Source organism: Halichoeres trimaculatus, unplaced genomic scaffold, assembly GCF_033239565.1.
Source record: "Halichoeres trimaculatus isolate MK-OKI-2021-1 unplaced genomic scaffold, fHalTri1.1 fHalTri1_scaffold_7, whole genome shotgun sequence".
In the NCBI taxonomy this organism is placed as follows: Eukaryota; Metazoa; Chordata; class Actinopteri; order Labriformes; family Labridae; genus Halichoeres; species Halichoeres trimaculatus.
The window spans coordinates 15,923,214-15,949,835 of record NW_027437185.1 but is presented as its reverse complement, the minus strand read 5'-3'; the positions used below and the strand labels follow the sequence as shown (position 1 = coordinate 15,949,835).

The 26,622-nt window shown below is 40.2% G+C and overlaps 3 protein-coding genes across 6 annotated transcripts; 2 read left to right on the top strand and 1 right to left on the bottom strand.

Annotated features, from left to right (window-relative positions):
• The first annotated feature begins 915 nt into the window (after window positions 1–915).
• tnip1 (TNFAIP3 interacting protein 1) lies at window positions 916–11,929 on the top strand. 3 transcript variants are annotated; one of them, XM_074673983.1, is made up of 18 exons: window positions 916–1,054; window positions 2,094–2,276; window positions 2,725–2,868; window positions 2,988–3,073; window positions 3,242–3,301; window positions 3,947–4,156; window positions 4,886–4,980; window positions 5,421–5,583; window positions 5,798–5,890; window positions 6,008–6,073; window positions 7,888–8,019; window positions 8,145–8,273; window positions 8,357–8,491; window positions 8,581–8,706; window positions 8,825–8,908; window positions 9,459–9,584; window positions 9,841–9,925; window positions 10,286–11,929. In XM_074673983.1, exons 2-18 carry the CDS (start codon window positions 2,129–2,131, stop codon window positions 10,375–10,377), a joined length of 1,974 nt encoding a protein of 657 aa, XP_074530084.1. In that variant the 5' UTR covers window positions 916–1,054; window positions 2,094–2,128; the 3' UTR covers window positions 10,378–11,929. The 3 variants fall into 3 exon arrangements, with proteins under 3 accessions (XP_074530084.1, XP_074530083.1, XP_074530085.1); XM_074673982.1 differs by having other exon boundaries at window positions 9,369–9,584; XM_074673984.1 differs by lacking the exon at window positions 9,459–9,584.
• Window positions 11,930–12,083: 154 nt separating this feature from the next.
• Window positions 12,084–15,393, bottom strand: gpx3 (glutathione peroxidase 3). Its single transcript, XM_074673985.1, has 5 exons — window positions 15,242–15,393; window positions 13,850–13,997; window positions 13,646–13,763; window positions 13,005–13,104; window positions 12,084–12,614 (listed from the first exon to the last, which is right to left on the bottom strand). The coding sequence occupies exons 1-5, from the start codon at window positions 15,311–15,313 to the stop codon at window positions 12,396–12,398; spliced, it is 657 nt and encodes a 218-aa protein (XP_074530086.1). The 5' UTR covers window positions 15,314–15,393; the 3' UTR covers window positions 12,084–12,395.
• Window positions 15,394–16,961: 1,568 nt separating this feature from the next.
• On the top strand, window positions 16,962–25,485 carry dctn4 (dynactin 4). 2 transcript variants are annotated; one of them, XM_074674576.1, is made up of 14 exons: window positions 16,962–17,155; window positions 17,912–17,982; window positions 18,103–18,281; window positions 18,532–18,575; window positions 19,074–19,181; window positions 19,753–19,773; window positions 20,304–20,377; window positions 20,985–21,097; window positions 21,192–21,301; window positions 21,401–21,474; window positions 21,885–21,939; window positions 22,088–22,195; window positions 23,947–24,044; window positions 24,173–25,485. In XM_074674576.1, the coding sequence occupies exons 1-14, from the start codon at window positions 17,021–17,023 to the stop codon at window positions 24,390–24,392; spliced, it is 1,410 nt and encodes a 469-aa protein (XP_074530677.1). In that variant the 5' UTR covers window positions 16,962–17,020; the 3' UTR covers window positions 24,393–25,485. The 2 variants fall into 2 exon arrangements, with proteins under 2 accessions (XP_074530677.1, XP_074530678.1); XM_074674577.1 differs by lacking the exon at window positions 19,753–19,773.
• Window positions 25,486–26,622: the final 1,137 nt, after the last annotated feature.

The window sequence follows — 26,622 nt, the reverse complement described above, 5'->3', positions numbered from 1 at the left end:
TTTACCATATACTTTACTAACTGTGGAAAAGAAATACTCATTGGGTCATAAACTATGACTAACATTACACTCTGTTGTTTGGTTACATTACCAACCTCAGATTTACATTTAAAAAATGTAAAAAAAAATAACAAAAAAGTAGGCCTATTTAGTTATTCTACGTGTCAATTTTTTTTTTGTCTGAGCAGATATTACAAGTATTACTGGCTCAAGCTCCTTGACAAATATTAAGTGTATTGCAATGTGTGTATGGTGCCACTGGAAGATGTAAATTTGAAGTAAAGAAATTCTTTTGGGGTTTTATCCACTTAAAAAATGTAAAAAAAAACAAAAACAAAAAAAAAACAAAACATTTTTTTAAATCAATATTTGATATATTTAGCTGTATCAAACACAGACAGGATGAATATACATATACCTTAGCTTAACATTGCTTTAAAATATACTTACTGACATCCAGTCATGTCAAGATTAAAATAACACTTGGCGTAACTTGAACTCAGCCCTACAGAGGAAATATGTGATGCAATGACAGAAACCCCCCAGCAGCTCCCGTCTAAAGTCATGAATGAAGGAAAATGTCATTCAGATTTTTTTGGGGGGGGATTGTTCCTGGTCTGCGGGTGTGCGTTTTGAGAGAAAAATTAATATAGGTGCCATAATGAAGCCATGTACAGAAAAAAAACAGGCTGGTTTTTTGATAATCATTTCATTTTCCTTATGCCAATGTGTGTCGGAGGCTGGTTTTGATTCTATGTTGTTATTAAAATTTAAAATTCCGTCACGTGACCAGGCTTGAGACTTTCAGTAATGTTTCTACCATAAAATAGAAATATTCAAAGCATTTTGCTCCAGTGTTTACATTACGGGCACTGACTCCTGTTGGTGCCCCGCTGACAGAGAGCTGCGCGCTGATTGGTCCGCTCAGCCGTCAATCAGCGCTGTTTACATCAAACGTTGTGAGCTGGAATTTCCCAGGTTACAGCACAGAGCAGCAGACCACTTCCGCAATAGTGTCTGGGCAGAGAGACGAGAGGCCACTGCGAGCTGAAAGGTATCCAGACAAAAGACACCTCTTTGTTCTTTGGTTTGTCGTTGAACTCCGTTTTCCGACGGACTTGCTGCATCGGTTAGAGTATGTGTAGTGGCTGAAAAAGGGGAGCTAGCGGCTTGCTATCCCGCACTGTCACCCAGTGTTAGCTCGCCGAGTGCTAACGAGGATGTTGCTAGCAATTTGCATGACAACAGCGAAAACTAATATTAGCCTTCTTCAGCCAATCAAGGTAGATATCATTAGCTAGATTGTGTTGTATTTGATTCTCGTCTGTCGAGGGGATGTCTGTTAGCAAGGGTCGCGCTAAGTGTCTCTTATTCCTCTCTGCTTTGTCTTCTTTTCTTCGGATGTGGACGTTGTAGTTGTCTTATCTAGCCATGACAAATGTTAGCACATTTCTGCCATATGTTTCCCGAAGGCTGGTTGCCAAATGTTGTCGTCTTGTCTTGTTAGAACTGTAAGTGTATCTTATAATTTTGAAAACAGTTAAACGCTGATGTGAATTATAAGCTCAGAGAAAGCTCCGAGGGTTCTTCTTGTTCTGGTAACTCTGTTCAGACAGCAGCGTGTGTGAGTGGGTGTTCAACATTTCATTTTAAAGAAAGAAGTCATAGAAACACCATTTGATTTACTTTTTAGTGGTAGTAATATTGTTCCAGAAGAAGTGGTTTGAGGGGATTTCTGGGTTATGCTTCGGTTATTTTCTGTCCTCTTGTTCAGTCAATGATGCTGTTCAACTTTTCACTTCCTCTGTGTCAACAACTAGATGTTTCCATTGGACATTAACGCTTATTCTCCGCCTTATACTCTCAATTATCCTCAGTGATTTATTTCCCACATTTGACTTTATAAAGCTTTAAAGAGTTTTCTCTTGTTGCCCCCCTTAGTAACATGCTCGAAGCCACAGTGCCTTTTCTTTTTGTTTACAGCCTTGTCATAGACACTTTTTGTTTTCTATAAAGGTCAGCTACACTGTTGATTTGTGTCTGGTACTTTTCTATTGTGTAGAAGAATAACAGGTTTTGTTTTGTCTCCAAAGTTTAGAGGACCATGTCTAGGAAGTGAACCACGGCGATGGAAGGGAAAGGCCCGTACCGCATCTATGATCCAGGTGGGGGAGAAGTCAAGGCAAGAGAGGAGGCTGGAGGGGGCAGCAGCTACCGACAGCTCCTGGAGGAGAACAGTATACTGAGGGAGCGGATGAAGGGACTTAAGAGCTTAGGTAGGTTCCTAAAGTCAGCACGGCTACCTCATGCTGTGTATGGAAGGTTAATGCCAGCTTCTCTTTCGCATTTCACATCTGTTGTGTGTCACCCGTGGATTGTGTTTGACATATGAAGTGTCCAGATTCCTTGAATACACACAAGGATGTTTACTTGAATGTAAAATACAGTTGAAAACTCTTTAGTTTTCATTTTGTAGCAGTGATAAACGCACTTCTAATGATGCCATGTGATACTTCACTGAATTTAAAGTGAAAATAAACTTTGGGTGAGCTGTTGTACAACAGTGCATGTGTAATGCAGAAAAACCTGTCGATCTTCATTAGTCATCTGTTGAATAGCATGCACGCTAGAGATTTTTGCTTGCTTTTAGCAACCAGAGATATTTTTAAACTGCCAATCAAGTTAAGTGTCGCTGAGTGTTGACAGGACTTCTTTAACTTGCAGGCGATTTGCTGGAAGAGTCTCAGTCTGAGGCGTCAAGGCTTCGGCAGCGAGTGGAGGAACTCGTAAGAGACAACGAGGCCCTCAAGTCCTCCAGCTTTGCTGCCAGCCTATGTACAGGAGGGCACATTCAGTCTGAGACACAAAGTAGGGCTTGCAAACTTGATGGTTGTCATGAATTTACCTCTGAGGTCATATCCATAGATAATGCTGGAAGTTGTTGAAACCACTGATATTGACCTTCTTGTCTTGTTGATGTATTTCAGGTAAACCTTGTTTACACCCCACTTTAGAGCAGAAGGAGGAGCAATCTAGCTGCATGGGGAAGACCCTTCAGCCTGAGAAGCCCAATGTAAGTAAATTTTGTTGCGCAAAAGCTTTTGGTACCAGCAGTAACAACTTTAAATTGATTGTAAAGTTGAAGCAGATAAATGTGAACATGATGCTGGGATAGAATACAACATGCAGCTTCATAAAGAGGAAGATATGCTGTAATGTGACTTAATTTCTGTCTTTTCAGGACGCCTTAACAGAATTTGAGGTTGTAAATATGGAGGGGAAGACTTCAGAGGCCTTGATCGTATGTACCAAACTGTTTCTGATACAGTTTATAACAAGTTGTTTTCCAGGAACTGGCACTTTTGCATGTTCAAGTGATTATTTTGAGCAGTTTTTTAAGGTCAATTTAAGCTTTCCTCTTTACAGCTCTGACCTCAATATTAGGAACATGTCCTTGACATGGTGACTCACCAACAAACATAATTCTGGTAGCTTCAGGCTGAGTCAGCCAGGGGAAAGTCCAGGATTATTACTGACTAGAATTACACAGCTGATTCACTCAATCACTACATCCTAGAGGATGTGATGATAGGACACAATTCCAAAATAGTTTAAGCACAAATGTTTAAACCCAACTTGTTGAAAAGCCTCTCAGGTCTTAAATGCCTGTTTTGGCTTTTTTTTTTATCCCTTTGAAGAACTTTTTGGGTCCAGGCTTGATGTGTTGGAGTCAGCCGGGACCTTTTTTAAATTAAAACAGGAAAAACAGGTTTGACTCCAGAGATAAATCAGCTGATGCTTTTCATAGAAAGTCGCACAATGACTCTTAGGTATGAAGATGTTCAGTCTCGTGCTTGTTGAAATACATAAGCAATCGCTCACTCACTCACTGAGTCATCTTGAGAGGAAGCACTGACTGACGGTTCACCTGTGTGGGTTTCTTCAGGCCGGGTCAGTGGCAGGAGTAATCCCCCTCCTGCCTCAGGAGAACAACGAGCTGGCGAGCCAGCTGAAGAGACTGGAGAGCTCCTTCAGCATATTTGCGGAGGAGTCCAACCCCAACCAGCTCCTGGCTCACCTCGGTCGCATGGCTGTGGAGTTTCACCATCTCTCCTCTAAAGTCCAAAAGAATGAACAGAGGACCTCACTGCTTCAGGTACGTGACATGTCCACATGTTTAAATAAAATAACTACAAGATGACTTCATGATCGTACAGATTTACTTTGACTGTTGTCACTAAAAATAATAGTCACAGGCCGTTTGACATCAAATGCAGAGTGGCTTCATGACCTGCCAAATCTTTATAGTTCATTGTATTATATTGATATCTGTTTGAAAAAAAATAATTGGCTTGTGAAAGACATGAGCTGTCAGGTTGTTTTGACCATCACAATGACAGGGTGAAATTAATGATGTTTATTTATTTAATTGAAATCATAATTATTTGCCCTGAGTCTTAGAAAGTTGCTACATCATTGTCACCATTGTCATTGGTCTCATAAGCATGGGGCTGATGACATGAATTGCTCTTACTGTTATTAATAGCTGTACTGCATGATTAATTACCCTAAAAATGACTGTGGACACACAAACAATGATGTGTCAGCACACTTCACACAGAAAAAAAGCAGTCGTCTCTGAAAAGATAAGGATTGTAATGTGAAATTGAATATCAGGTGACTTAAGGTGTATTTTTGAGCCACAATATCCCATCAAAGTTTTCACTCAGTATCTTACACACTGTACAGCTGTCTTGAAGAGGCTTGATTTCAAAAGGAAGTTTCAGTATAAGTGGACAAACACATGTTTTTATCATAATGTTGATCGTGTAACGTCCAGAATGATTCACAGCATCGTGATACGTGTGTTTTTTGTGCTTTAAAGACTCTGTGCGAGCAGCTCAGACAGGAGAACAATGAGCTTCGAAAGAAAATGGAAGAGGATCATGATATCAGGAATCGAGACTTGGAGCAGCTGAGGTAATGTTTTCCTTCTCTTTTAGTTGACTTGGCTTTGTGTTACTTCTGCTGGAGGAGAAACGTAACGGTTAGTGTATTAAAAAAAAACAGATCTGTTGTAAAATTCCCTCCAGGCATCCAAACATTATAGACTCTCACATCTTATCCCTCTGATTCTTTTTTAAAAACAAAAAAAATCTTGTTCATTGAGGGGGTTGAATATAGTGCTTGTCAACCTCTGATCAAAGTTCAAACCTTTGAGATGAGATATTCTTATCTGGAATGTTGACAGTTCACCATGCTTTCACTTTTGGTTGGGGATTATTCCACCACTTTCTGTTGGCGTCACTGCTCTCAGTGGGTTTTGTAGGTTCTTCCCAAAGGACATCCTGAAGCTTCAACAAACCCTGGAAAGAGACCTCGCTGACCAACACTCAAACTTTCATTTCTCACTGATTCAGACAGGAGAATCAGAAACTCAAGGAGCTTGTCACAGGAGGAGCAGCGGCAGCGCCATCAGCTGCAGCGCCATCTGATACTGAAGCTCCAGAGGCCAAAGAGGAGCCTGTGAAGGAGGAATCAGCCGCCGTGAGACCGAAGATGGAGGCCAGCACGCCACAGAAGGTAGTTAAACTGAAATACAGAGTGGATAGATGTAAAGATCTATACACACGGTACAACTTTGCTTGGTTTGAATGAATCTGCCCCAAATATGTACGAAGTAAAAATGTACATTTTTATTACAGTGTTATCAGAAAAGTTTCACATAAATTCTGTGATGTGGTGAAAGAACTACAGAAAAAATGTGTGGATTTGGGAATATTTTTGTGCCTTGCAGAGTGGAAAATCTTCGGAGAAAACCCCAACCAAACCTTGTGATGTTGAGGTGTATGAAAAGAAGATCAAGCTTTTGGAGAAGCAGAGAAAGGATGTGAGTCTTTTTCTGCTCTTACTGCTCATCCTCTTTTTTTAACAAGGGAAAGTCTCTGTGTATTTTGTTTCCTATACATTTGATGTCATTTGTTTCACTTTCGGGCACTGCTTACAGGTCCTGGAGGTGAACAAGCAGTGGGACATTCAGTGGAACTCCATGAAGTCACAGTTCGAACAGAAGGTACAGTAATGACTTGACAGCTGTGATGATGGGTGTGGGAAGACGTCGCCCTCTACCGATGTTGGGCGTTTGAATGAGAACAACAACTTAAATTCTTTCCATTTCTTATGAAAAGTTTTGAACTTTTCTAATTGCAAAGATCACTTTAAAGTGTTTAGCATGTCTTTTTTCGCTACCTTGGTCAAACAAAATACATAAAATAGACAGGGATGCAATAACAGAAGGGAATTTTTGTTCTTTATAACCTCTAAAGAAACATTTAGTTTTTTTTACACTATTGATTCTCTTAATCTGTTGTCAAAAGTTTTGAATTTATTCTTTTTCCTTTTCCTTTTCATTTCTTCTTCTTTATTCCAAATCGCACAATCCTTTCCTTAGTCTCTGATTGTGCTTTAAGCTCACTTTTTTAACCACACAGAAGATACTCAACCTTTTGAGCTCCACACAGAGAACACATGCCCTCCTCATATTGGCTGTACTGAGAAATTAGACTTGAGCTTCAAATGTTACTTTGGCCTTGCTTTAAGTTTGTAGTAAGCAATGTTTATCATCAATGAAATATGAAATGTAACACAAAATATAGGAGACATAAAAATGTGTTAAATCATTTTGGTCATTTTTTTATCTCAACCCAGGCAGTTGAGTTAAAAAAGAAACATTAGGAAGAAACATGATAACCGTCTGGGTAAAACTTTAACAACAGAAACTACTTCTGAACACTGTCCTATTAAAATATGCATGAATTCAGATTTAGTGCTTTGTAGCTTTGTTTCCTTTACAATTCAGTCATGCCTATGAACTTACCTCAACGGTGTTGTTTTTATTTAACTTTTGTTATAATACAGATCTTTTTATGCAGATATTCTATTCAAATTGATTCCCTTAGACAACACTAATAACCAAACCTATACAGAAAAAAAATGAAATTTAGCAGTTCTGTCAATGAAAGAACAGATATTTAAAGGTGATGAAATTCAAAAGCTAAAGAAAAAAAAGATACAAAAACACTCTTAATTCAACTTGTCAATAAGGTCATTAACACAAAAGATGACGTGTTTTCATAGAAGTGACATGACAGATGGCAAGTATTGTGTAATCTGGAAATATTTTTGAGGAACACAGAACTCTTGATGGTTGTGAGCAACTGTGTGTGGTGCAGCAGCTGTATGTGTATGAAAAGTGTTTATGTATAGAATTTATTATATGCATATATGTGTATGTATGTGTGTGCATGTATAAACACATATATGTATATACTTGTCCAGTGGAAAAGGTGCAATCTTGCAGTAGCTCGCTATCTAAATGCATACTCACCACAAGGCCTGTCACACCTCACTGAGAATTCCCCTTCACCTCTCTGGTACCCGCTGACTTCCTGCTGTGGTGCAGTCAGAGGGCAGCAGAGACACACAAATGTGCACACTCTCACAATCATACTCACACACCTACGTGTGCGCACACCCACAATCGCAAACAAACCTACATTCACACTTCGTAGAAACAAAACACCATGCAACTTTAGGTTAAGACCACACAACCCTAGATGGATCCATTTGCGTCACTCGTTTTTTTTTTCGTATTTTATATAAAAACAAATCTACGTGTGTTTGCAAATGTGTCCGTGTTGCCGTGGCTTAGTTTGTACATTTGATAACAGGCTTTTCAACACCTTCAAAACTGTGCTCTACCACATGCAACGACTAGTCTTTTTCTGCATCAGTGATATCCCAACTGGATCAGGGTTTTTGTTTTGTGTTTAAGATTCGAGTTTCATTTTGAAGCTTTGATTTTAAAGATTAATGTGTTCCTTTCAGATCACAGACCTCAGACAAAGGCTGGCTGAGTCCCAGAAAACTGTGTTGGAGCTGGAGGCAGAGCGGGAACAGAGGCAGCGTGACTATGACAAGAAGCTGCTGCTAGCTAAGTCCAAAATTGAAAATGTACAGGTGAGGAGGAGACAAACTCAGGTGAAACAGCCATTAGTAATCTAGATAAGGATCTAGCAACAGAAACATATCTCAGAGTTTAACTGAGTCCCAGTGCCTTCATTGTTTGGGGTCTGTTGTTTCAGGGTGAGAAGGAGTGTCTGAACTCTGAGACCACAGAGCTGAAGCAGAAGATTCGCTACCTGCAGGACCAGCTGCTGCCTCTGAGCAAACAGAGGGAGTACCAGGAGAAGGAGATCCAACGCCTCAACAGGGTGAGTGTGGGAACGCAACAGGAGGGAGGTAGACGGACAGCAAACACTTCTATCAGTGAGATAACCGTTTGCTTTTATTTCAGGCTTTAGAGGACGCCTTAAACCTGCACACCCCGTCAACCTCCCAGCAACCACCTGGCCAGGCTAACTTTGCTGATGCAGCCAATAACCTGAAGAAACAGGAGCTGCTCACTCAAATCGCTGTACTAAAGGAACAGGTGGGAAACCAAGCAGATTATCCCACAGACAAATATTCAGTTACATCTACAATCCTTCAACTCGTCACTTTTCTTTTCCATGGGTGTAGGTGAAGATCTTTGAAGAAGACTTCAGAAAAGAGAGGAGTGACAGGGAGCGAATGAATGAGGAAAAAGAAGACCTGAGGCGGCAAGTTGAGCGACTTCAGGGTCAGATTACCAATTTGACAAATCAGGTAAGCTGTACATTAACAGTATGCTCTCCTGTGTATGGCATGACCAGGAACAGCAAAGAGTTCATCTCGTATGTCTCAATATTATTGTTTTAATTCCAGTTTTGTGTTTGTGTTTCAGCTTCATCAGGCACAGAACGAGTGTCAGAGAGAACGGACAGAGAGGTGTAAGCTGGAGAGACTGCAGATGCAGCATCACAAACAGGTACTGGCCACAGCTCGAGCCTGAGCTCCCAAGTGTTGTACACAATTTGAAATTTAAGTGTAATGTTGCCGTCAGCCTGGACAGGTTAAATAATGAGAACAAGAACAAGGCCTTCAGTGAAAGTTGCTCCTCTAGCCCTTAGAAATGTCTGTAGGAGAACAGGAGGACTAAATGCAGAATAGCACCCCCTTGTGACGTAACAGTCACTTAGATGTTTGCTGTTAAAAGTTCACACTGGACAAATCAATACTCCTGGACAAGAGCCTCACTCCAGATAGCTTGTTTGTCAGTGCAGTTGGGATCAACAGGTGGAACGTTGACTCTCATCAGTGGGAGGCAGCTGCAGTGTGCAGGGTTGAAGGTCAGCAGTGGCCCATGCCATGACAGGGCCACTGCGCCCGCTGAGAGTAGCAGCCGTGCACTGATTGGGGATCACGTGTGTACTTGTGATCCCTCGTAGGGGCAGCAGCAGGAAAGACGTACCTCAGACCCCACGTCAGGCTCAGTGAACGGCCCGCTGAGCCCTCCCTACTGTGGTCCCTTTGTGCAGGTGGGACCGCAGGGCCTTGAAGGCTGGCCCATACACTTCCCTCCCCGGATGCCCAATGCAGCAGGCGCCACAGCCGCAGCCGCCGCAGCACCACCCCCTGTACGAGACTTCCAGCCTGTTACCCCGGTAAGGGTCCTTTAAGGTCCCTCTGTCTCTGTCTCTGGAGTGACTCTGCTTCACTGAGGAAACAAGGCTCTTTTCTCTTTCCTCTCCTCCCCTCTTCTTCTGGGAGGAACAAGCAGATGTAATTAGGTCTGACTGAAGCTTAGCCTCGCCATTCAGCTGTCTGCAGTGTGGTTTCAGCAAAGGCTTTAGGGCTGATGGTTATAAAAACTTTGTGTAGGAAGTAACTTGATCTAAGACGATGCTTGTCTTTGGTCAGGGTTTCCCTTGGCAGTCATCATTCCCACAGCCCAGAGGGGCCAGAGCAGTAGGAGAGAGTTCAAGACCACCACCAGAGAATGCAGGTATGTTACCACCACCCAGAAAAGGCCTCAGTCCTGGAGCGCATGAACGCATTTTCTACACTAGGGAGACACGATCATCAATTACTCTGCATTTTAATGAACTGATCAATCAGCAAAGAACAAAATCAACAATGTGTTTACAATAAAAGCTTTTAATTCAACCGATTTTGGCTACAGAGAGCATCATTGTAGGATTAAACCTTTTTTTTTGTCTTTTTCTGATACTCTCCATGAAAGCCACATTTTTCTTTAGTTGTGTCATTAGGTAGCCCAACATGTTCAGTATTTATTTTGATATAAACATGGCACAGCTTACTTCATGTGTGTGAAAATAACTGTTCTATTGTGCTGTGTCTGTAGATCAGTCAGCGGCGGCGGCAGCAGCTGCAGCCGCAGCAGCGGCCGGGTTTGGAAAAAGGGAGCGACAGAACATTGATCCTGGAAAGCACTAAAGCATCACTGTACCCACCTTAAGGAGTCTGGGTAGTAGCATGAAAATCAGTTTTTTGAGTTGACAAGGTGTGATTTGATCTATAATTTTCCTACTGAACTGTAGATATCCTATTGTAATGTTGTTTATACTTGCGTTTTATAAGGCTATTTGTGAAACACTTCGCTATTCTAATTATATATATACATGTCATTATTTTGTTTTTTTGATTTTTTTTTTTCTATCAGGAACTGAAGTCATTTAGTTAATAGGTTGGAAAAATTTACATTGTTTTTTTTCAGAAAAATAAACCTTTGTGATTGTCTCTCTGCAAACATGTAACAACTTGACACTTAGTTTGTTACTTGTAGAGTTACAGGAAGCCATTCCCCAATACGACAAAGAAAACATATACTCATTCCAACAAAGGATGATTATATTGGTACATCGAACCATAGGACTTACAATGTGAATGTTAATTGATTTATGAAGATTTCTGCAGTACCATCGATGTTATAGGACTGTCCCATTGCGTGTAACTGTTCAAAGTGGTTGTTGAAATACAAAAATTTTGGGAAATGAATTTTGATGGTATCATACCAAAAACATGATTGTGATTATTGATAATTTATTTATAACTATTGACTACGTGTAAATCATTGTCTTTAGTAATGCTGTTCTTTCTATGTTGTTAGTGTAATCCCAATATATTGTAGCTATTGACATTGTATGTTTGTATCAGACACAATACACAATGCACACAACATATACACACCTTTTTTTCTCCATGATGATGGACCTAATCTCATTAAACACAACACTTCTTCTTGACCACAATTGATTTGATGATTTGACCACTCATTCTGATATTCATACTCATTTTACTGCATCCTGTACGGTCGCTCACAGTTCAGCCCCGACATTCACCATCAGAATTGACAGCTGCGATGAAGGTCTCCCTCCTCATCCTTTAATTTTGAGTTGTAATCAGAGCAACTATTACACCTTGTGCTGCTAAAGCAACAGAAAGAGGAAGACTTTCATTGGAGTGTGAAGGCCCTGGAGTCAGTGTTACAGCAGTACAGCCGCTCCTCAGAGGAAAACTCTGCCAGGATGTCTGGCTTTGCTCTCTGTCCACTTCAACAACCAGCAATCCATGCCTTGCCGACTGACCTGTGACCTGCTGTATCACTGAGTCAAGAGTCCTGAATGCAGTCACAGGATTCACACCTCTAATAATGTGTTACCATTTTTAAAAAAAGGCAGATCCAATCTCAAACCCAGCTGCTGTTTCAAGTAAATACCCAATAATGTATTTATCAGGAAGTCAGATGAAGGGCTCCAAATGTGAAAAGGCTCCATTTATCAAATAACTTATTAAGTTACAGGGAACAAAATCCTGATGGGTGAAAGCTGAAATGAGAAATTAGCCGAATTGCACTTTGAAAGGTACGCTGTAATTACTGGCAGTTGTATTTTCTTGGTTTCTGGCCCTTTCTCTTTTTTTGCTGTAGGCAAAAGCACATGTGAGACTTTTTGTATTTGACTGGCTTAATAAATCTATTCTAAATGTCTGCAAGTATCTTACCCTGCTTATTTTTACTTACGCTCATTTTTCCCTCTTCATTGCAGGACAGAAAACTTAGTTCATCACATTCTCATTTTGATTGAATGACATCCATGGTGTACGTAATGTGTTTCTGGCCAACAAACTCGTCAACACATCAGTGTGTTCTCAATGATTTATTTGCAAGTATCTCACATTTAGGCTGTAACAGTTAACAGGTCCTGGAGTGGGAAGGTGACGTGCTGCTGTGAGATGCAGGGCGGCTTGAATGCACTGAAAAGCCGGCCTGTAGCACACGATCCAAAGAGGCTCCGCAGAGTTCCTGCTTTCAAGCCTCCTCTTCATTTAACACGCCACCTTCATGAACCAGAAACTGTTAACTTTACTTTTAGCTCACATGTTTACACTCTACCTTTACACTAATGTCTAAGCAGAATTAACACAATGTGACTTCAGTATAATGAATCAGAGCTCTAATTAAAAACACTCTGAGTGTAAAGTTCAAGCAGGTATTTGTGGATATCAGCACGGATCTGGGAAGTGCTGATACTTGGGTGCCACCTCATCACCGGCTTCCCGTTTGGTCCCACCAAGAACTTTTCAAAGTTCCACTTGATGTCGCTGACTTTTATAGGATCCCACATCAGTCTATTTTTTGGGGCAAAGGCGTTTCCAACAGGAGGGCAGGAGCTCTGCGTGACAGGAAGCACAGGATTATAATGAGACAGCAGCAAAGTTTGTGCACTGTTGACTGAAAGAAGTATGTGCACAGGAACTTTGTTAGGCTACTTTGTTAGGTAAACTAATAATTTGCATTGCAGTAAATCATCTTCTTATTCTTAAAACATTACAGCAAAATACATAGATACATAAATACATAAATCCAAACAGCTAATAAAGGCTTCATACCTACAGTAACACCTCATCCAGTTTGACATCAGATCATAGCCACAACTTGTCTAACAAGTTCCAGTAGAATGGATTAAGTTAAATACTTAGTGACTAAAGCAACAGGTCACCTCTATTCAAGCTATATAAACAGAAGTTCAAACATAGTCCAGGTTAGCTACATCATGACGCACCTTGAGGAAAGTGAAAACCTCTTGCTCGTCTTTTCCATTCACGTCACCTTTCTCAAACAGCAGGAAGTTGGGAACAAATCCACCGCCTGGTCTCACATATCTGAAATCCAGAGAGAGGGCAGCTTATCAGTAGATGTTCCTCTGAGCACTGAGTCTCCTGGCAGCTGCCCTACATTCAATACGAGCTGAGTAAAACCACACAGTGCGACAACCTCACTATGGATCTGAGGGCCTGACATGGAACTGGATACATTAAATCTATAGGAGTTAGAGAGGCCCCTAGCTGAAAACTGATCGTACAGCCAAAGGATGTTTCTCCTGTTTAAATTAAGCTTCACTGATTGACAAGAGGACTTACCTTTATTGCAAATTCCTCTCTATATCCTCCTTATACGATTCTTATGTTACACAATGCATGTAGTGTGTGTCAGGAATATGTGTTTTTCACTCAACGATCTCATGTTCCAACATTTTTTCAGACTGAAAAAATAAAATAAAATTCCAAATTCCTGTCCTGTTTTCGCAAGGCACCTTCCAAGGCTGTTTTTAACAAATAATACACTTCTCTTTCCTGACTGTTTAGATATTGTGACTGGAGTAGTTGTGATATTGTTGTACTTAAAAAAATGAACATCACTCACTTTAAACCTGGCAGGATTTCATGCTTTTGCCCTGGTTCTTGTCCCCCAAACTGGTTGCAGGGAAAACCAAGAATTGTGAATCCGTGAGGTTTCATTTCTTCATGTAGTGCATTCAGTTCTATAAAGACAAAGACGTATGAAAAATGTTTTTTTATACACAGCATCACAAAGTATTATACTGCTACCTGTGGTGCTGCTTCTTACCCAAATACTGGAATGTGTATCCTCAGTATGTGGCCACATTGACAAAGAGGACAGTCTTGCCTCTGTAGTCTCTGAAGTCCACAGTGTGGCTGCCATTTAGAGTCTTGGCCTGGTATTCATAGATGGTGCCATCAGTGGATGAGTCACACTGCAGGGAGTACGGACACAGGCCAGGACAGGTTATATTTGTTTTAAATGGTCAACAACCAGCAGTGGAATATTTGTGTAGTAGTTTTCTTCACAACACACACAAGTATGCTTAACAACAAAGGCCTTCAGTAGGAACTTATCCTGTGGGATATGATACTGTTGACTTGTGGATTTGCATGATACAACCCTAATTTACCAGCCTATAAAAAGTCCTCATTTTGAGTCCACCTCGAAAACTTCCACCAAGTATTTGATGAAAAATAGTCAAGGGAATAGTTTTGAGAAATAATCACATTTTGATGACATATTACTTGATTAGTTAAGAAACAATCTAGGTTTCTTAGATTATACAGAGATTTCTTCCATGCTGCCCTACGTGACTCTCACGTGTTGTGAATGTGGAAACATGGAAATTTAACAAAAGCTGCTGACTTGTTGAGTGAAATGTTTCCTGAAAAACAAATATTTTAAATGCTCTGAGAAAAAAGGTTTGAACCAAACAGTCCCTGTGTCTTTGAAATTTGTCACATTTGCAAAGCAAATATCAGGTGATTGTTTAACATAAAGAAACTGGTGTTTTGAGAAGGATCAAGGTCAACTAATACTTTGATCTGTCTTCATACCTGATATGACATGGGAAAGACCTCTGGTATCTGCCTGACTATAACTCAAGTCCAGTGTCAACAAAAAAAGTAAATATTTCTCCCACAGAGCTGGAGGTGCTTAGATTGTGACTAAAATGTGCAAGCATATGATCCACTGAGCTTTAGAGGCCATCTTTTTACACTTTTCAAATATTTTTAAATTTAAAATAAAAGGATTTGAATATTACATATGGTGAAAAAAAATCAACAGGTGTCAAATCTTAAACCAAGCCTACACTAAGGCTACCGTGAGGTGTATCAAGAAACAACAGGTGTTAACAGGCAGCAGTGGGATTATTGTTTACCACGTATCATCTGAATTGAACATTTGAGTCATCAATGACAACAAGAAACCCTAAAACATGCATGTATATATGTTACAACCAGGCTACTAACTCTGGTTCACCATACAAACCAAAACCAGATTTCGTCCTGGCACAGCTTCATTCAGACTGACACTGCGCGTGCAATTAATGATGCACCTTAAAATCAACGACGTCATCCAGTAGCCCACAGAAACAGGCTGTCACGTGCTGTCTTGTCTATCTACCTGTGTTGTAACGGTTAAGGAGTTTTGAATATCAGCAGCTGGCCTCACCTGTGTTGACTGGATGTCTGCGGTGGAGGGTCTGAGCAGACCCAGCAGCAGCAGCGGTACGCACTGCCACATCCTCCCGTCTGTCTGCTCACTGTTCCCCGTTCCCTCTGGATGGACTTCAGTCCTCTGTTAGGGGCGGGAGGGGCTCACAGCTGGCTGAGGTGACGTTCTCTGGTGACGTGTACTGGGCCAATGAATAGATGAATGAATGAGTGAATGAATGAATGCAAGGGGCCTATAAAAGAGTACTAGTAGCTGTTATTAACAGTCTGTAGAATTTATGTAAGGACAAACCTCTGTTTGTTATTTCATTGTTAGGGCCCTTTATGGAATAATGTATCTTTAAAAAAAAAAAATTAGATTTCATTATTTTGATTTAAATTCATAACAAACATTCATTTACCAACAAAGATTATCCGCCAAAAATAAGGGAAATGTCATTTGACAAGGCCCGCGTGTGTGTGTGTGTGTGTGTGTGTGTGTGTGTGTGTGTGTGTGTGTGTGTGTGTGTGTGTGTGTGTGTGTGTGTGTGTGTGTGTGTGAAACATCATTTCTATCACTGAAGGAAAAAAAAAGTTTTAGAAGTATTTTAGTAATAATAATAAATAGTAATAATTGTAATTATTAATTTAGTAATAATAAAATGAGGCTTAAACAGTCTATTAGAGTGAAAAGTTGGCCTCAGTCAAATCCTGATAAATACAGGATGATATGCTCTACGATCCCTGCAAACAGGACAACCCATGTTGGTTTTATTTTTATTCATGGATCATTTCTCTCCTCCTCGATGAGCTGTTGCCATGGTGAGCTGGTACTTGGCCATGTGCCCCGTGGGTGGCTGACAGGCCTCTTTCCTTAGTAGAGCACTTCATTGACTGTTTGTAACACAGTGTTCACTTCAGATCTTCAGTGACATTTGGTTGAATGAACTTTTTTAAAGATTAAAGAGACATGGAAAAAAAAACTTGTAATGAATGTTTTGATCTTGCTGTTCCTTTACTTCAGGCTTTGAAAATTTGTAGAATATGACATCTCTTGGTAAAAGGCATTGTCTGATAAAAACTGATGTAAGGCTAAGGGTACATGTCTAGATAATGGTGTTATTTTTAGTGGTTTAAGGACAGGAAGTTAAACTTTAACCAGATATCTGAACTTTTACCACAGAAGACATGGCACAGTTTTTAACAGTTATTAAATATCTGGTATGAACACTAATATTGCACCAGACACTTAAATAAATAAATAAATAAATAAATAAATAAATAAATAAATAAATAAATAAATAAAAAAAAATTAATATCTTTATCAGGGGAAAAAATCCAAACATAATGAAAGTGCACCCTAACTTTAGCAACCTCTGTCAGCATTTGGCCTCCAGCTCATGATCATACAGTCTGGTTAGCCAGCCTTCCCTTAAAACGTATTTGTTTATCATAGGTAATTCCTTAGCAGATACACACCCTCACAGTTTTCTTAAGATTTGATCTCCCTTGTCATCTTGGGCCATCAACGTTTTTCCCCCTGAAAACAAGATCATGTGCTGAAGATCTAGAAAAAAGGCCAAGCCAGACCTCAGCATGCCAAGTTGTCAATGCCAATGAGGACAGTTAAGCCCATGGATGAATAACCTGCTTATAAGCAGGTTATCTATCCATGGGCGTTGGGCTGCAGTTTTACTGTGTACCACACGAGGGCGACACACGTTGGGGGTCTACAGAGGCTCGACGACGAGCTGTAGCATCACAACCAGCACTGAGCGTCTAGACTCGGAGGTTAGAGATGGCGTCCCTTCTGCAGCCGGATAGAGTCGTCTATCTGGTTCGGGGAGAGAAACGGATCAGAGCCCCTTTATCTCAACTCTATTTCTGTCGATACTGTAGTGAGCTCCGATCTCTGGAATGTGTGTCTCACGAGGTTAGTTGATGTTTTAACGCTCTGTTTTCACATGCTAGCTGTTAGCTTCATTTAGTCAGCAGCTACTTTGTTGTTAGCCGGGTTGCTAGCGACTTTGACAGGTAGGTGGGATCAGTCCTCTCATTTCGCCCTGTGTATGGTCAGACTGCCTGTCAATCAGACTTATTTCCCACAGCCTCCTTATTTGATTGGCTGAAAGCGAGTTTACTTCCGCTGTAGTTAAGCGCTATGGTTAGCCCAGCATTAATAGGCCAACTGATGGAGTTAGCGTCGTATTTTTTTATTTTCCTTTAAAGGAGTCCATGAACTTAAAACAGAAGAGCATAGGAGCTTTACCCCACATGAAAAAAACATATACCTCTACATAGCTACACCCTTGTTAACGTGCACGTTGTAAAAACCGTGATTGTTAACGTGGCTCACAGTAGTGGACACCACACCCTTCATGACTTCGATATTTCATACATCGCTCTTTCATGTTTGCTCCATTTATTATTCACACAGTGTCTTTAAAAACGAAAAACACCTCTGGTAGTTCATTTAATAAATGACATATTTACCCCTTATTAGAAAGAAATCAATGCCAGTCTTCGTCGTGGAATTGCATTTTCCGAATGAAAGCTAACCATGAGATTCTTCATTAGAGGTTTTCAAACTTAGATGAATTATGAACAAGTAAGTTAAAGTTAGAATAAGGTATAACCTCAACAGAGGATACACAGTCTTGACTTTTGTACCTCTGTCTCTGGTCATCAGGTGGATTCACATTACTGCCCCAGCTGTCTGGAGAACATGCCCTCTGCAGAGGCTAAGCTTAAAAAGAACAGGTGAGATTCATTGCAAGAAAACATCATGTTGGGCAGGCTTGCAACAGTCTGGGCATGTTATTCCAATCATAATTATCAGTAAAATATTTCATTGCATTATTTTTTTTTTCTCTTCTTCAGATGTGCAAATTGTTTCGATTGTCCGTGTTGTATGCACACTCTGTCTACTCGTGCCACCAACATCCCAGCTCCTTTGCCTGATGATCCGACCAAGACGGCCATGAAGAAGGCCTATTATTTGGCCTGTGGTTTTTGTCGCTGGACTTCCAGAGATGTAGGAATGGCTGACAAATCAGTTGGTGGGTGATGACAAAACAAGGACACATACTTTTGGTTAATGCATCTACAAAATTCAAATCTATTACAGATCATCTAAAAAAGGAAGAGAATACACCAGCTGCACTGAATTGGGTTATTCCAGCTAAAGCCTCATGCATGAACAGTAATGTGGATAATTTGAATGAATGATCATGTTAGTTAAGGGGGCTTTATCCATTAACACTGTGGCTGTGTAAGTCTCATGTTTTGGTGTTTTTTCCCCCCCTGCAGCAAGCGGTGGATGGCAGGAGCCAGAGAATCCTCATACTCAGCGGGTAAGTTTTCCCCTGTGGCCAGTGACTCTCTCAAGAGTTGCTCACATGTTTCTTGATCACACATGACTTGGTTTTTGAAAAACCGTGTCTTTGAATAAAGGACACTAACAAATAGCCAGTCAGAGGCAAAAGCACACAGAGAGGATGCTTCCATGTCTGATGACATGAAGGTCGATTAAAATCGTTAACAACCTATGATAATTTTCATTGAGTTGGCAAACGTTCAAGTGATGCTTCATTTGTTTGCTTTTTTTAATGCAGTTTGCACTTTTGAACCTTGAGCTGCCATAACTCTTTATTGTACTTGATCCAACTCGCATTACATGCCTGAAAAAGACTGTTCTGAAGAAAAGATAACACATTTTTTAGCATGTGATACCCTTATGTGGGGTATTATGCTTCTTCAGATAAAAATCACTGTGTAGTGTGTATTATTTCACAGTCATTGAATCAAAACATTGATAAACCATCTCTGAATGACATTTTTGCTCTCCACAGATCAACAAGCTGATCGAGTATTACCAGCAGCTAGCTCACAGGGAGAAGCAGGAGAGGGACAGGAAGAAGTTGGCAAGAAGAAGACAGTGCATGCCTCTGGCTTTCTCGGTACTCTACTCTCTCTGGGCTTGGTTAAGCCTCTGCAGTGGATTCTGATCTTTTTCTTTAACCTTTTGAAATGTTTAGAGATGCTCTCTGAATTTCAATACTGTTACCAACAGTACACTCGTATACTGTGCCACAGAGAGTAGTATTTGATAAGTTGATCTTTAACCGAACCAGGAGGGGGACGATTTGCTGTAACTGTTTGGTTGGAGTGCAGAAGTGACACCATGTCTCATACTCAAGTTGAATTAATTTTATATTCTGCAGATTTAGAATCGTGTTCAGTATCGACATGGTCTTACTGCTTTTCAAGCTTTTTGGCACACTGCTTTTACATCCTGCTTTCTGTTTTACAATAATGAAAACTCTCTCTCCTAATGAGCATTGAAATCAACTGAAAAACTGGTGCTGCTGCGATGTTCTGCAGTTGTTTTCCATCACTGATGCATTTCTGTTGCTGTTGCATGTCACCAGATGCCACTAATGTTTGCTAAATCACCCCTGTTTCACCTGGTTCTTTGTTCTCTCTTTTTCTTTGCTTATGCACTCTGACATTTTGGTTTTTACCCCCCAGCAACACACTATTCATGTGGTGGTGAGTTGTACTTTTCACAACTTGGGTAGTTTCGTCTTTACAGTAGCACTGTCCTCGCGCCGTCTCTGTTTCTGTCTTATCTGCTACTGAGCAACCTCACAGATCACATGAATGTCTCCTTGGGTTAAAGAGACTGGATTCATATAACAGGAGCCTTTTTGTTGGTTAGAGGGAGAAGGAGCATAAAAGACTATTGAAATCTGTGTCACCAGTTTAAAATATGACTTCGACTGATTTAGAATTGAACCTTAAGCCTGATTGAAAGGATCGTCTCACACTATCCTGCAGGAAGGCCCCTGTTTGAGTCTCTTACCACAAGACACATGAAATTGTTTTTGGCTTGTTTATCTTTTTTGTAAAAGTTAGAGACCATTTTGTGCCTTTCATAGATCCCCTTTTTGGGTTTTGTTTTAAAGTAGTCGTGTGGGAAAATGGTTGTCAATTAGGTCATTAATATTTTTTTTTGAGTCATTTTGAATTTTCAATAAGAAGAACGCCTGATTTTATCTTTCACTCTCAAATTAATTCAGGAGAAATATGGCCTTGGAACCAGACTGCAGAGGCAGAGATCTGGAGCTCCCATATCGAGTCTAGCAGGCCTCTCGTAAGTGATCTTTTGGCATTCATCAGGAAATATTGATTGTTTTGACTCAATGCTTTTGGTTGATGCATCTTTCTTACATTTAAGTATTTGCTTCATACATTTAAGTGTGCAACAAAAAAAACAGTTTTTAGAGCCTCAAAACTTTGATGAAAATTACAAAATTAATCAGTCACTTAAAGCACTTATGTCTGTATATGATGAGCGAAAACAGCGTTTCGAATTTAAACATCACTGAAATTGACGGCCTAAAAAATGCTGTGTAATCTAGGAGTGATATCCCGTCTTCCAATGTTTGTGCTCTGAAGCAACATCTAGAATTCTTCTTTTGCAGGGTCTGGAAACAATAGCAACTAAATCGGTACAGAGTAACTGTAAAATCTGACTTTAAGTCAGTTGAAACATTTCTTAGCAGTGTGAGATTACTTAAAATTAATGAAACAAAGCTCTCCAAATTCATCTTACCTGTTGAGTATTTGTTTTGGGCTGTGTCAGTGGTGAAAGAACAACTTTTTGAGTATGCATTGTTGTCACTCTAAGTTCATATTATATGCCATCATGGTAACTAAATAACAGATTGTTGATAGCAGTGTGTGTCTGACTGCTTTAGCCTCAAGGAGGGTGAGGACCAGAAGGAGATCAGCATCGAGCCGGCCCTGGCTCTTGATGAAGTAGAACCATTGCCTGAGGATTGTTACACCAGACCCATCAGTTTACCTGAGGGTAAGAGTTTCCTTTGATTTTCTCAGCTGTGTTTATCATTTTTGTTCCTCTAATTTTGTTTGAGTTTGTTGTTGACATTCTTGTGTCTTCTTAGTGACCACGCTGCGCCAGCGGCTGCTACAGCCTGACTTCCAGCCTGCGGGGGCGTCTCAGCTCCACCCCAGACACAAACACCTCCTGATGAAGCGCTCGCTGCGCTGCAGGGTGGGTACCGCGTCAGAGCCTCACTGTCCTCACATCAAAGGTGGTTATTTTTGTGTGAACCACATTAAGATAATATTTCATCTTCCTTTCCTCCCACAGAAATGTGAGCACAATTTGAGCAAGCCAGAGTTTAATCCCACCTCAATCAAGTTCAAAATCCAGCTGGTGGCTGTGTGAGTATTTGTCATCAGATTGTGTCCTCCGCATGTGTTTACAGAATGATGCTGATGATTTCATTTGATTAATGAAAAATAGAAAGCAGCCTGAAGCCTGGTTTAGTTTAATGAGATTAAGATCCCAAAGTTTAATTTTAGCAAAGTGCAATCATAAGCACATGTTCAGGAAATTATTCATGCTGAAGTAGCTTAATCATAAAAGACTGGGTTATTTTTAAAGTAATGTTATGGAAAATAAGTGCATTGGCCTCTTTTTGGTGTATTTTTTTAACCACACTGTATGTAATACTGTCAGGAGTTGATGGTTTGTGAATGTAAGTATAATACCGTGCTGTTCATATTACACCATGTGGAATACTCTCCATGTGTTGGAGTGGTCCTTTAAATTCTGCCTGTTTGCTCTGCAGGAGCTACATCCCTGAAGTGAGAATTATGTCCATTCCAAACCTCCGCTTCATGAAGGTCAGTGTCAGTACAAAGAACTATTCATAGTGGTTATATAAACTTAAACTGAATAACATTTGTCTGTAATGGACTGTTATAACAAAGTGACAAAGACCAGAGCTGCTCTGTATTTATTCAAAGGTTGTCTGTGTTTTTTGCTGTTCAGGAGAGCCAGGTGCTGCTGACCCTGACTAACCCTGTGGAGAACATCACCCACGTCACACTGTGTGCTTGTGAGGAGGAAGATCCTGATGACATCAACAGCACTGCTAAGGTACAGTGTCATAACACATAACCACACTCTCTTTACCTGGTGGATTAACAGCTGACATGAATAATATCAAACAGTTTCAAGATCAAGATGTTGGGAAAGAAAGTGAAAAAAAAAAGCGTATAATTCAATCGTTCGACGTATTAGCCCCATTTGAAATACAACTTTATGCTACTGTTATGATTCAAAAGACACAAAATGCTGGTGTGTGTTAGCTTTAAGTGGACTAAATGATAAATAAATAATAATATTATAATACAATAAAACACATTCTTCTGTATGATATAATATAATATAATTATTTTTACATTTCACTCTGCACTTCAGCAGCTAGGAAACAATATTTCAGTTATTTGTACTAAAGATTTGGACCAGGCTGAAAGCTTTCAAACACCGGATACAAAATTGTCACGAGACAACATTTCTTCTTCTCTCATGAATTCACTGTTGTTTTTTCAAACCCCTTTAAAATGCAGCCATTTGTCAGAGCTATGTGTGCTTTGGACTTCCTCCGTCCTCAGTGAATGAAGCTTTGGCTGCCGTAAGGTGCACCGTGGCATCAGCACAGAATGTAGCTTTGGGTACAGACACAGATTGTTTGCGATTGTTTACCACCTGCCTGCTCCTGAGTGCTGCATATTTTATCACACAGTACTCCTGCACTCTTGCCAGCCCGCTCGAGACGGCGCAGGGTTGCGAGGCTCCTTTATAAAGCCCATTCCTCATGGAATATGTAGCCTTGTCATCATCCCATATATGCAGCCGTTGTGTCTCCTTTTTACCACCATCTGTCAGCTGTCACACGCACAGCTAAAAGTGTTCCTGCGGTAAAAGGTCTGCTGAGCTGCCTGTTGCCAGCAACCGCTGCGGGGCTCTTGGGAACTGCAGGCTGTTTGTGTTGGCCTCTTTAGTGATGAAGTCATGGGCCAGACTGGGTAAGGAAGAGCTCCTGGCCAGAACAGAGCATCTTCATGACATTTTCAGTTCACGTTGAGGCCAAATTGAGTGTGTGGTCCCGTCATTCTGCTTGATCTGATATTCAAACACCTAGAGGGCAGTGTGGACCACATAGAGACATGCTTGGTTGACTTTATCAACTGGCTTTTCCTGGGACGGCTTAGTTCAGCTCCTACACGTGTCACATTTTCCCTCTGAAAATTATGTCAACTTTCTGACGTATTCAGGAGTATTTATTTGTGTCTTACTCTAAACTTACCTATGGTATTTGTACTGTTAAAAAGATGAAAGAAGAGATTTTATCATACACATGACTTTTGCATGTACAGGACAAGATTTTTTCATAAGATAAGAGGTGCATCTTACCCTCAGCACATACCAAAAGTTCCTCACTGCAGATTCACACACGGTACAAATATGGCTGACTTGTCTCCCAAGCAGTGCAAATATGAATTTAAAGTAGAATATCTTACCGTGTTTGGCTTCCTAAACAAGTTGTGTTGCCTCAAAATGATGCCCTCTCCTAAGTGCCTGAGGCTGTGGTTTAAAATAGGAGCAGAAAAAGTTTCTTCTTCCAGCAAATAGATATGAAAACAGCCTTACAGAGAAGTATTCTGCACGGTGAAGGTCAAACATCCAAGAGAGCTGTCAGTAAGCAAAACATTTTAAACTTTTCTGTCTTTAAGTCTTTCACAAACACATAAATTGATATAAACAAAAGATGAGTGATTCATAAAATCAAGGTTGACTTCCCAAATAGTCTGAATGTCACTGAAAGCTAGAACTGTTTTCTTTAGGTTATGGTACCTGGCAAGGAGCTGGTACTGGCAGGAAAAGATGCTGCTGCTGAGTATGATGAACTGGCTGAACCCCAAGACTTCCAGGATGACCCAGAGTGAGCTAATGCCCACACACACACACACACACTCACACACACACACACACTCACACTCACACACACACTCCCTCAGAGAAGTAATACTGTGATCTGACTCCACCTGACCCCTCCTGTCGTTTCCACAGTGTTGTTGCATTCAGGAAATCCAACAAGATCGGTTTCTTCATCAAAGTGATCCCGCAGAAAGAGGAGGACGCCGATGTCACTGTCTCATTCAAGATACGACACGACTTCCGCAACCTCGCAGCTCCCATCAGGCCGAGCGAGGAGGGAGGCGACACTCCTGCTGAGGCCATCTGGCTCACACACCATGTAGAGCTGAGGCTGGGACCACTGGCTCCCTGAACACAAACACTCTGTTTACCATCAAACAGTCCCAGACTGGGATTCTCTGAGCTAATTTCTAAAGAACGTGTGATTCGTTTGGTTGAGAGAGACCTCTGATTCTGCTTATTGTTAATGCAAGGAGGAAACACATCTGAACACTTGTGTGTCAGTTTTTTTTGTTTTTGTGAAGAAGTTTAAGTTTACTCATCAGAGTTATTGCAAATTGTTCATTAATTGTAAAATGATTGAGTTTGTAAAACAAAGATAAAATGATGTTGGATGAGTTTTTCCTCAAATTTGCTCGATTATTATTTTTTAATTTAATGTTGATTGCAATATCCAGGCAGACTCACTGTATTCAGATCTCATATAGCTTTGACACTGTCTGAAAAAGAAGCACTATAACATATACAAAGCATAAACTTCACACACATATATTTACTTATTGAAGGTTTTAGCAAGTAAGAACTTTGAATATCTGCACAAACAGTATTTATTTTAAAAGTTAAACACCCATCTCCCACTCTTTTTCTTGACACTTCAGAGTACCTCTTTTTTCTTTAATGGATTGGTGTTGGTTTATTTTATGGGAAATGATTGTTTTGAGTGTTCTCAATGAGCAGAATCAGAAAACCTTACAGAGAACAATCAAACTGCTCCAGACTGCAGCACACACCTGCGCTTTAGCTTAACTCTCCTTGTGAACATCCCTTCCTGCAGACAGTATCTTATTAACTCGCATGCTTCAGCTGTAGTACATATTGCACACATGAGATGGTGTCACCACATTTACTGATTCTGTACTGTTTTCATATCAGAAAGGTAATTTTATCATCGTCTCAGATCACATGGTTACCTTTACCGGCACTGGGAGAGGATGACTGAGAAGCTCTGTATAAAAAAACAGGAAGTGTTCATCATTTAAACGTACTGAGACACTATCATTATTTTCTGATCAAAAATGTATCTTTTTGTGTCTGTAGAGTTCGCTGACCTCTCCGTCAGCGCGTATCTAAGCTGCTGTCCTGTTTGGTCTCACATGTTGTAGTAAGACAGAGCCTTAAAACACAACAACAGTTAATCCTCTGTGCTCAATAAAATGACGTGATACTCTAACAAACCTGCTCACAGTTTTTTTTTTTTTTCTGTTTCAAGCCTGAAGGGATTTTAGGACAGTTTGGGGCTTTTCAAACTTGTCCTTCCCTGCTTCCACTCTGCTACAGAGGGAAATTCATGGAGGTCACACCCACTGCTGAATGGAGCATATTTTACCACAGCGGAGGGCTGCTGAAGATGCAGCTGTAAGCTTTAAAACACACCCTCAGTCCCACAAAACCAGTATCTCAGTACAACCTCGTATTCAAGCTACACAACTGATAATGTGTGAATATAACTTTGAGCAGACTCACAAAAACACCACATTATGAAAACACTAATCCTTGGCCTTTAATTCACTGTAGACAAATTATTTTCAATCTGGAATATTTAAATAAAGTAAACATCCATCTTTGAAAAGGTTAGTTATAACCAAGGTTATAATAGTTTTGGATTTGTCATTATAGTTTAGTTTTAGTTAGTTTTGACATTTTATTTTCCATTACAGTTTAGTTTTAATAAGTTTAAGAGCGGGCATTCTAGTTTTTATTTAGTTTTGATTTTTGCAACAAGGCTTAGTTTTAGTTTAGTTTTAGTTTTTCATACCTTATTAACCAGGTGCAGGATTCAAAAAGGTCAGAGTAAATATTTTGTATACACATGTTTATTTTCCAGTCCAACATAGTGCTCACTGCTCAGTCAATGCTGATACTGAACTGTTGGCTGCTGCCTTAAACACGTGAAGATAATATAAACTTAGTATAAAAAATATAAGCATCAATTATATAAAATAATGTTGACATAAATAACATAAAAATAACATTAACATAAATTATAAAAAAACAATATAATATGAGCTTCAATAAACAAAAACTTGGACTCTGTAACAATTAAACTATTACAGATGCTCTGATTCATTGCTCCACTACATTTTGTCGCAGCACAGCGCACAGCCAGTCAGTGCAGTAAACAAGCTCGTCCCAGTACATAGCTATGATGGTGCTGTGCGGCACTGACAACTTCCGAAAACTGTCTAAAATTGGTTGGGAAAATGTGTCGGATTAATTTAAATCCTAAAGGCTATTAATATCGTCAAAAACTATAACTAAGGGAATTTTGTCTTTAATTTTAGTTAGTTTCAGTTAGTTTTGTG